At 33.9% G+C, this 12,104-nt stretch overlaps 1 protein-coding gene across 2 annotated transcripts in view; it reads left to right on the forward strand.

Annotated features, from left to right (window-relative positions):
* LOC110992761 (ecdysone-inducible protein E75) overlaps positions 1-12,104 on the forward strand; it is a 67,644-nt gene that overhangs the window by 29,456 nt on the left and 26,084 nt on the right. The window contains exon 1 of one of the 2 annotated variants that reach the window (XM_022258713.2): positions 4,441-4,576. The exons of the other annotated variant lie outside the window; for it this stretch is intronic. Within the exon in view, the coding sequence (XP_022114405.1) occupies positions 4,474-4,576 (103 nt within the window). The 5' untranslated portion in view covers positions 4,441-4,473. Of the gene's footprint in view, positions 1-4,440; positions 4,577-12,104 lie in introns of those variants that run through there. 2 annotated transcript variants of the gene reach the window in all.

The following is a 12,104-nucleotide window of genomic DNA, read 5'->3' on the forward strand; positions in this document are numbered from 1 at the left end:
CTATAGTGTTTTGATTATTCCTCTTTAGCATTGTATGTTAAAGGTTATCGCCGTTTAAAATGTAAACGGGGTAAAAATACATCATAGTGTTATTTATTTATATTTCTTAGAATGTATTTCGAAATCGTATTATAAACCAACTGAATACTTGTTTCACAGTATATTGATTTAAAATTATTTAAAAAGGGTACCAGTTTTTAAAAGGCTGGCAACGCACTCTCGAGCCCTCTGGCATAAAGAGTGTCCATGGGCGGCGGTATTTAACATCAGGTGAGCCTCCTGCCCGTTTGCCCTTTTATTCTATAAAAATAAAATAAATAATTGTTATTAGGATTCAATATAAATCTGGTCAATGTAAAAAAATTGTATGTGCAACATTTTAGAAAAATGAATTTGTTTATTCAGTTTGATTCATAATGGAATATAAGTGTTATGTTTATCAATCAGCCTTGTGATCCAATTTTGTGCCAGAAACCCGGTTAGCACTTTCCGTCTGACACTGAAAATGTTTCTATTATGTTGTGTATTACATTTAATCTGACATCGTTTTAGTAGGGAATTGGGTGGGTAGCCTTTAAACTGAAACATTTTAGAAATCATTTTCATTCGGAGTTGAACAAAATATAAAAAAACCTATATATAACTACATTTTATTTTTACATATGAAATATCATAGATAATTATGATATTTCATATGCAAAAATAAAATATGCTTATATCCGTATATTTGTTAAGAAAGGATGCTTAGTACTTTTACAAAGAACGAAAATTAAAAACAATAAGTCGATAAGATCTTAGTTTTTATAATAAAGAGCTATATTATAAAACTCGTGTGATTTTGTAATTAATTAAATAACAGAATACTAATAACGTAATGACACTGTCACGCTGCGATTACAATGCAATTAGAAAGCGAATTGCATAAGTCCCACTCCAAGCCATCAGAAGAAAGCGTACATTGACATAGGAAAGTTGGATCGAGGGGCGGTATGGTGGGGCTGCGCGCACGCACCATCCAAAGTAGTACACTTTCGGTTTCGGCTCGCGGTGAGAGTTACGCGAAAATGAAAGTGGTATGCCATTATAGTCCACTTTCCTCGCTGGGGTCAAACTCCTTACGCTGACTAGTATACTATAAGCCACGGCAATTTAATTGACACTCGAGCGCTGCAATCACACTTTAGTTGTAATCATGTTCTCCGAATAAAAGAAAATAGCAAACTTTTTCGGTAGGAAGCAGTTTATGGATCAAAAAAGACTGAGTAAATTGTCGTAGTGGTAGCCCAGGCTGCTTTTAGGAAATCGATATTGATTGATAACGGAATAGGTGATGTGCGGCGACAAGTATATTACCAAACCACTACCATGATAGCCAACTCTATTACTTTTATTAACATTAAATCCAGCGTTTGAAGACTGGCAAGAAAGATTTTTATAAATACTTGATATATATATTGACTATTACGGATATATAGTAATAACTTTTTATTAAATTTGAATTTAAATATCAACACCTAGTTTATTTCGTCTAGTTAACAACAAAACTTATATTATGTTGTGCTAAAATTGAACAACATAATATAAAACATATTAATGATCCAATCACATTATATTATGTGGTTCAGATCAGAAACCAGCACAAATTATTATAATATATATACGCTTCTTAAAAACAAATTTTCTTCAGTTTATACTGCAACAATATTATTAAGAAAAATATTTTCTATGACAATATTGCCTTGCCATGGCATTGTTTTAGCTGTCTCAGTCTTAAGCGCCGTTGACCTATTAAACCCGTCCGCTTTTGTTTCAATGATGATTGAAGAAAGAAATAAAAATATTCTCATCTTTAAGAAATGCTATGAGATTCTTGAATAATTTCTAGTATTATTTATTAAGGCGTGGTTTTTCCCTCTACTGGTCGATCGCTGATTTTGTTGTCATTAAATTTAGGTATAGTGAGAGAATCTTCAAATCCTACCCTTACCTAATCTTACTTTGTAAATTAATTATATCAAATAGCTAGCCCACTTTTAATAGTGAGAGAATATTTCATATTGACAGACATAATTAAATTCGAAAATTAAACTTACTTAAAAATGACAAAATACAACTGACATAAAATTATATTTGATGTTCAGCTCTTACATTTCTAAAAGGAACATACATCTATAATAAATAATAACATATTAATATAAAATAATAACTTCTTATAAATACAGATGTAAATCGAAGCATTTGTCTATGAATAATGATTTAATCACTGAGAACTGTTAACTTAATTCCAATACTTTATGTCCCAGCTCGAATATAGGGCAAACAGGGTGGAGGGTAAAAGGTGAGTGACCTCTGATGACGTCAATGCGACCTGATGCTGGCTCTGGCATAACCCGAACTATGACCGGATACTTTGCATCTATTGGTACTTCTCATCGTTCATATACACCGTAAAATATTTTCACAGTTTGTAACTATAGTCCAACTTTATTACTCGAAAAAACAATATATAATATATACATTACTGGTGCTCAAGTATTCCTAAAATTAAAAAATCCAAATCCTAACCGTAACCTAAAATATCTACAGAAAGTAGTTGGTTTTCGTAGAGTTAACAAAAATATTTCTTTGTTCTATCGCGTAATCTAAGAATAAAAAATATATATTAGACCACTTTCATGTAACAAAAGTTTGTTAAATTTTGTATAATATGTAAATACATATAATATATATAATTAATCTGTTACTGGATTGCATAGATCTGGTAAGCGCTGCGTCTTTTTAAATTGTTCAAACGTGTATATCTTTTTTGTAACATATTTTTATATGTAATTGATTGTCCTCATTTTAACATGTGTTATGTTTGAGAATGTTAATATTATAAAATTATGTAGCAACAGGAAAAATAATTGTATACTGTATTTTGTACTTCTGCTACGTTTCTTGCTACGAAAGATTGCTACGCGTTTCGAATGGCTTTAAGCTTGTTATAAGATATACGACAAATAAATCAATATTCAATAATTTACGTACTTTTTGGAAAATATACATAACATAACTATTTATAGTCACATGGGTTTATTAATTTTATCCAATATTATTATTAGTTTATATATTATTGTCATAATATTCATACATAAGCAACTGGCCTATAACCCTGATTGGGAGGTTTTGGTTTCGATTCCTAGCGAAACACTAATTGTTTCAGGTAGGCACAGAAGACTGACCAATAGGCAATTAATCATAAATGATTAATGAAGCAGACGCATAAATGGTTCTGCCTTATGCCCCATTGGGGCGTAACGTGACTTCAAACAAACCTATATAAGACTCGACACTATTCAGGTATTTCTCTGTTCTAGCTCAGATAAACTCGTAATCACCGATCGTTAGACGATTACACAAATTTAATAATAAATCGAAAATTATTTTATGTTTACATATATGTGAATTTTATTTTTAATATGTATAGAGTAGTATTATAAGCTTATAATGATATTTAATGTTTGAAAATTAAACTCTATTAAATCTCATGGGTTAAAATAATTACGATGTTGAGCAAACCATGCGTCATTTGAAAACATACTGTTAGTACATTTCATAGAATTATCGACGATCATAAAAATGTCATATTTACGGCTGAACGCGCTCTTAGCGGTAAATTAGTTGCCTTGGCCTATAAACGCGTCTCCGCTCACCAATTCTAGAATTAGGTTTTCAGTTCAATGGGTTGGTGTGGAAGCTTCCGACTAAACATATTTTTACAGATAAGAGGCTGCTTACTAGCGCCATTGATTTACGGTTAAATTGATCAGATACTGTTCTTGGTTTGATCTTTGGGAAAAAAGACAATTTACCATGTGAACATATTTTTTTAAAGAAATTTTAACTTATTATTTTAGCAGGTTTTATTTTTTAAATAATAAAATTTCAAACGAAGTTATTTTTATAGTAGCCATTTAGATGTTTAATAAAATTTATATTATATTTCACCTTTGTTAAGAAAAAATAATATTCTTCCTAATTTCATTTGAAACGTTTATTTATGAGATATTTTGTTTATTATTTTATACACTTTAAAAATTTGTTTAGATTTTAACATGACAATTTGGGAAATTAAGGACCAAAATTATATCATTTTTTTTAAATATAAAATCTAAAGGACTCAGATACGTGTAAGCTTTGTCTCGTATAATTTTCGAGTAATGATTGAGATATGCTTACAAAAAACAGTATAGTTTACTCTAAACAGTAAAACACGATAACAATGAAGTAAATAAAATACAAACGTAACGCGGCGGGCTTAAAAAATACTAAGGGTAGACGAATGATAGTAAGGGGAGATCGTAGGGGCGGGCGGACTTGTAGACGTGCTACGAACGCCCCTGTATCAAGCCACGGCGTTTGGCGTAGCGAAACTCGCGCCATTCGCGCTGACGCCGCCGCCGGCCACACGCGCCCCTCTTGTACTGGCCCATGCGGCTCCCGGTAGATATGACTGTGACCGAGTGCCGACAGCACCTGGAATCCGCGCCGGCACCCACTGACAATGATGTTTTACTCGGCAGAGTACTAGCAGGTGAGCAATCAGCTGTTCTCTTATCGCCACCATCACAATGATAACGGATACTAAGTTACTACTAACCATACTTGAATGTTATTCAGAGATTGATTAGTAATTAGGGATGTTCTTTTCACTTTCATGTACGACGTAAGGTACTGAGGGGGGGAGGGGGATCGAGGGCTGCGAATCTGGGTCAAGCAGAGTTCGTTGCCCTCGGCCTTCCTCCTGCCTGTCTCTTTATTGGGTTAATTTGACTTAAAATGATATAATAGCATAAATAAAATGATTAATTATAACTACATAACATCTGATAAATACCTCTCGATCCTTAAATGAACTAAAATGAATTCATTAATTGTTTCTAAATTCAACATTTAAAATGAACACAAAATGAAAATATAAACTTATTTCTGATGAGAAACTAATCGTTTTATTCATCCGTTTTTTCCGTTTAGCAATACCTCTCACATTGCATAATTCACTAAGTATCTACTGTCTTTATTAAACCGCCAAGCAACTAGCATTTCGCAAGTGAAGCCCATCGCACTGAATGCCATTTTATTTTGGAGGCCGCGCGCACGCCGAGGGCCCGCGGTCAACGGCCCCGTACGATATCTAGGTCGCCTCAGAATAACCTAGCACCGATACTCTAATAATAATCTCGACAGCGACTTAGGACATATAGTCGTCCCAGTCTTTCGTGCCAAAACCCCATATACAAATAGCAACAACGAATATTTTGCAATCGCTACTCTATATTCTTTACTGGTAGTCGGTTTCACTGTCTCTTTCTCTCGAACGTCACTTAGACTGGATGATGAATACAAATTCTAGACTATTTTTTTGTAAATATTACTTTTAAAATGTTTTAGATTTTTATGTATCTTGTAACGAGTCATTGAAATTAATATACCATACATAATCCTTAATTAATGTAAAATAAATTTATAACATGTAGATTTATTCAATATAAAATAATGTCTATAATTTTGGCCAAAATACTTATTTTAAGAGAAAATAAGTAAAGAAATAGAGATAGAGAGTAGATTTTTAATATTAAAAAAAAAGAATTTCAGTATATTAGACAACTTTTAATCAAACAATGCGTTAAGTATTAAGCACTAAGCTCTGATATCGGTATGACGTAGTCGCGCGCAAAGCTAGGTGAGCACGCGGGATGAGGGGCGCGGGGCACGCTCTCTCGGTATTGCGATCAAGGCCTCGAGTTCGTTCACCCGCAAGCAATTAGGTCACGCTCGCCGCTCTACCCCGCGCTACACAAATAACTGTTTAAAGTCATTCTAAATCCGTCCCTATTTTGTCATAATATTGTCACTTGTCACTTGGATTAGAGTTAACATACTCTGCAAATACAGATAATGTTTGCACGATTAATCCTATCATGATTTTGAGACAAAAGAACGAAGAAATCAAGCAAAGATATAATACTATTTTTACACTTGTATTATTTGTTATATTTAAACAAGTCTTTCATTTTTAGTGTATGCTATTATCAAAACAATTTGAATAATAAATATCCCGCTGTGTGAAACCGGGCGTTGCCGATACTACTAAATAAAAAGAAAAAAAAAACATTAAATGCGCGTTTAAATTACTAAGAAAAACAATTTCGACAAAAAGTTTGTCAGTGAAAGTTTTCTAGGAAGAGTAACCGTGATGTAATTCTCGTAATCCGGGGAGAACCGGGCTAAGAGGGAATTATGTTCAAATAAAAGGGTAGCGGAGTGAGGGGAAACGGGTTGAGCGAGGCTACAGGTCGACGCCCGCGCCGCCCTGACCCCAATTTGATCTGCGTTCGCGTCATACAGCTCGACTGCGGACCTCGTCCAGGCAAAATGAGCGGAAAATACCCAATACATGAATGATACAAGCTAATTCCTAAATTTGAAATTGCGCAAATCATAAATATTAACAATAATTATAAGTAATACACAGATAATAAAAGTAGAAAAAAGCCAATTCCATACCTACCGGTGATGCTGAACTTCTGTAGTTAGCTTTTCGTCCTAAGATTGAATCGTGACTTCAAACAATTATTTTTCAATATTATTAACACAAAAAAATTGATGAAGATTTCATAAATAAGTCATGTAATACATCCTCAAACCGGGATTGTAATTGTATGTCTATATATTTTATGTTCTTTTTTATATGGATTTGGAGTGAGCACATAAAACGTTACTTACTTTCCAAATGTAATAGGCAAAAAATAGAACGAAACATTACGTGAACCGTGTATGACGACGCAATTGTTGTGCTTACGTTATGTAGAAGTTGATGATTAAGTCTTCTTGAGTCAGCGCTGGCCTAGTTGTGGTGTCGTGTTGATTGTAAGTGGGAATCTACGTGTTCTAAATACGGTCAAAGTAGGCAAGGGAGCGGGTCATTAACCTTACACCCTCACTATGCATTTACCGTGCATCGAATCACGAATTTCTACCAATTACATTATTTTATAAATGAAGGTTTTTAATATAGGTATAAATATATTTTTAAACTTTTATATATTTATATAAACAAATATTTTTTTATAAATAAAAAACAATTTCTAAAAAACAAATTCATTAGTGTAATAAGGTTCTACTTGTACGAATAATTATTTTGTACACAGTCAGCTAATGCTTATCCACGCCATCTAGCGTCGAGTAGGATAAAGGGTGATGATATAAGAGATGGCGCCACTTGTCAACCTTTGAATAAAATGGTACAATAAAGTTTGCTAGAAAAGAAAACCATTTTTTAATTCTAAATATGACGAATATAATATGTTATAAATGTTTCAATGACCTTTAATTTTCATTTATAATATGAATTGTTAAAAGATATTTAAAAATGAATTCTTATTTTAATGAGTACTATATATACAGTCAATATAAATAACTTCTATACTATATTGCTCTAAAAAAATGATTTAATCACTTATAAAATTAAGTCAATTCATATCTATGTTTATTGATAAGCTCCTAAATAAATAAATAAACAATTATATATATATCGAAATAGCAGAGCTGAATACTATAAATAGCATGTTGGCTCGTGCAGCTGGGTAGGGGTGGGTGGAGCGGCCGTGAACTGAGCTGACCCCTGCCCCTTACTATACCTGCCCCTTTGCCCCACTCCATCCGCCCGTTTCACCTCGTGAACTTTGATTTTTAGCATTTTATCACTTCATCGTTTAATCGTGCTCTCCTTTGATACATATTTAAAGAGTATCGTATTGGGTTTTTTAAACAGAAATAGCGCACAGTTTTAAGCACTCATTAAGTGTCACGGCCTTTGTTCAAATCGAAGGAGTATTATTTAGTATTTCATATTTATTATTATAAAAAATTTAATAGTTATTAAATTAAACTAAATTCTACTATGTCTAACTAACTTATTTATATAAATAAGAATATAATTAAAGAGTACAAATACACCTCATTTCTCTTACGTTAAAAATATAATATACCGTAAAAAGCGTAAGACGAAGCGGTTTTCTCTAAATCATATAGCCTGCCCCCCCACAAATTAAATAGTAATTATTGACTAAAATCTAAATATAAAACCTGGTAGTGATGGGGTTAGTTTGTCTGGACTCGACAACAGCGCATGCGTCCTAATCGCCCACGCGTTTTACGTTCAGCTTTCGCGCCAAACTGTCCTCAACCGCGCGCTGGTTATAACCTAAACCTGCCAATTCCTCGTTATGGAATCGGAAAACAACTATAATATGCTACCACCTGACAGGATTGCAGGTAAGGTTAATGTTTACTCACGTGTTCGATATGTTCTGGAAAGTTACGGTCGTTGAACTTTGGCCTTCTGACTTAATGTAATACATGATAACGAATGTGTCGTCTGCTTATATCATACTTTATTCATTAGCTCTGTCAGGACATTGGAGTTACTGGTTGCAATAATGTTTAATATAGCCTGCTATGACATTGGTTTTCGTGGTTTATTACTTTTAAAATTGTCTCATTAATGCAGATTAGATAAATAAAACCAACATACATTCATTCGTAACTCAAATAAATAATTATTCATTTATTAATATAATCTTAACCTAAGCTAAACATAATAATAAAATATAAATAAATAAGATACTAAAATAAATTTAAAAAGATGAGGCAGTGATATAAAAATATTTTATAGATTTAATAATTTTCTTTATACATTGCGATACTGATTTGTTGAGCGTCGAAAGCACCGGTACTGTCACTACCAGATCCCAACTTAAATCATTAATTATCAGATAGAGTAGCTTTATGCATATGGGCTCATTAAATTTTAATAATATTATGACTGAGAAGTCACTAGACCGTCTAGAAAATAAATTAACTAGACTAAGAGGTCTAGAGGAGGTTTGATCAGTGTTGGCGTTGTGGCTTTAGCATGCAACTCTCATCCCTGAGGTTGTGTTGTTCGATCCCCGGCTGTGCACCAATGGATCTGTTTCTACGTGTGCATTTAACATTCGCTCGGTGAATGCAAACATCGTAGGGAAACCGGCTTGCCTGAGACCCAAAAAGTCGATGGCGTGCGTCAAGCACAGAAAACAGATACAGAAACATGAAACAGATACAGAAATCTGAGGCTTAAATCTTAAAAGATTGTAGCGCCATTGATTTATTTTTAAGAGGTCTAGTTAATTTATGTGGTGCTCCATATAAATTGGAACTGCAACTTGAAAGAATAATTAATTCCAGTTGGTTGGTTTGATAACTTTATATTGCGTTTAACACCTGCAGTGTATGGATAGAGCTTCCTGTGTCGTGGATATAAAAAAATTGCAAAGCGACTAATATGGCATGAGACCGGAACCTGTTACCTCAGCGGGCTGCGGTGCGGTCAGCGCCTCACTGCACTATGCATTACTGCATAATACCACCGGTCACTGTATCCGTTCCACTTTCGACTACCAAGCTCCATGATATATAGCTCATGAATAATTTCAAACCGACCTATATCATTTCTCTTTTACATTTCTTCGTTCGACTTTCAATAAAAATTACAGTGAAAATGAAATGCTTGACGATAGCAATACGTCGCTGAAATGTGTTCGGTCGTCATAACAGAATTCGTCTGATGTATTGTCTTTCTCATATCAACAACAGGTATACAGAATGCAATCTTTTAAGTGCAATCTTAAATGTAAGGAACACGACGGTTTCAATCTTTCTCAGCTCGAGGGCTCCTTTCAAGAAATTGTAAAGCGAGACTTGTCGTCGCCCTACAACTGCAGTGAAAAAAATAGGTGTGTGACTGAGTGTGCGTCTAGTACGCGACTATGTACTTAGAGTGCATCGCTCCCGGGCGCCGTGTCGTCGCACTGCATATAGGCCAGTGCACGCCAGTACCCGGCCCCTCTTCGCGCCTCACCCCTCACCCCGATGCACCTCGCGATTTTCCATTTCCATCGTCCCCTTGCTAATTTTAGCTGCTTTGACGCGATATGTCGTAACGATGAAATTCCACAACCACCCCCAATGTGTTATGACTATTTGGCAATCATAAATAATTCGGTACTATGTCCATTATTACTGCTATTTTACATGCGGTTTTATTTATAGCTTCGTGAAATAGAAATCTACTTCTATATGAACTGAACCTTAAATATTATAATTAAAATTAAAAGTTAGATAGTCTACATTTATTAAATACATTTATTTTCCTTAACCTAATATTTGAAAAACGATACTTATATTAGTCGTCCAGGGTGTACGGATGTATAATAGTTTCAAGTTCCCGCGGTCGTTGGCCGCAATGCGTGCACGTCTCCCCCATTCCTATGAGCTAGTGTGGTAAGAGATTTCTATGGGTCAAACATGTCTCCGAACTTTGATAGCGTCTTCATATAAGAAGTATGGGCCATTCGGTTTTTGGAATTAGGCTGACTATTAGTAATATTGATACAGTCTTCGAATGCGTGGACGCGGAAATGACTGTTCCGTTATGTAACTGTATAGGTCTAGTCTAGAACGATCCTGTGCGGATTGCCGATAGGATCGGGCAACACGTCCTGAATTGATGAGCATCCTGGCAATATAGCGCTGCAAGTATTCATACGTATGCCGATGAAATAACTTTAATAGAATACAATAAAATTGTGCGTTAAAATTACCTTAGTTTTGGACCTTATAAATTCACTAAGAGGAACATGTCAGTGTGAATGAATGGAAGTTTATATAGCTGTAGGTATATCAATAGTACAACGCACGTAAACAATATGATGCATTGATAATGACGTCTTAAGCTTTGTAGCATATTTTAATACAATACGTTATAGTGCCGTGATTCGTGTGCATCATATTATAATTTATATGCAGTCAGCCTAGAGCCAAAAGGGCAATGCCCTTAGCGATTTCATTAATACATTATTTCCTAATGGCATAATAGAAACAACATAGGTATTGTGTATAAATTTTCGAATTTTAAAATCCCGTACATAAGAAGAGTCTTAGTTCCTTGAAATGACCATAACATGTAAATTTTAATTGGGTATTTACGGATATGGCTGACTCATTGCTGCGATTTCAAACTAAAGTCCACTGACCCCTAGCCATTTATTCGTATTACACATTCTTCGGTTTCTATGCTTAAACACATTATGATAATATACATAATATGTGGTTTATCGTCATCGTTCATAATCGTTTCCCATTAGATCCAATTACCACTCTAGGATTCAGCTAAGATGTCACTCCTTTGTTTAAAGATATGACTATTATCAGTGGCATACATAACACACTAGATAATAAACACGTGATAAGCCGAACAAAACATCGTTTCGGTACATTGACCCAGAATTATATAAAAATGGTTTTAGATTTGATAACGTAGTGACAATGACATTTATTCTCCGTCAGGATATTGCAAGGTTAAATATATTTAAATTATTTTAATTATATGTCTCAATATTTTTTAGAATAAACTAATTTGTGACGAAATTTTCATCCATTTAACTAATTTGGGCGAAAGTATTGAAATGATAGATTTGCACTTATTGCATATTTTATATAATATTTAGTTAATTATAACACAAATTCTCAATTTGCTTAGAGAACAACAGTACGCCAAAAATTTCCGAATTAGGCTACAAGAAATTAATATTTCGGATTATATTTATTTATTTCTATTTTTTCTATGGATTTCTATTTTATGGAACGAAATATAAATACAAAATAAATACGATTTCGGTTTTAATCAGTCTTCCGTTTCAAACATAAAACGTTCCAAACACAAAATTATCCAATTTTATTTGTCGTATGTACCAAAGCAATATTGTTTTCCTTATACGAAAAAGGCACTTAATAGTTCAAGCTCATGGATGACTGAAAACTCGAAACGGTGCAGACGGTGCACTGTGTACACGGCTTTCACGCAGTTACGTAACGTCGCGGAGAGATGTACTAGAATGTTCGAAGTCATCGACCACGGCCGCTTACGAAACTCTTGAATATTTCGAGAACATTGAATTATCTGATAGCATGTGAAAGTAACAAATTGTATGTAAATGAATAAATATTTTTTTAAAAGT

The sequence above is a fragment of the Pieris rapae genome, chromosome 7, assembly GCF_905147795.1.
Source record: "Pieris rapae chromosome 7, ilPieRapa1.1, whole genome shotgun sequence".
Taxonomy (NCBI): Eukaryota; Metazoa; Arthropoda; class Insecta; order Lepidoptera; family Pieridae; genus Pieris; species Pieris rapae.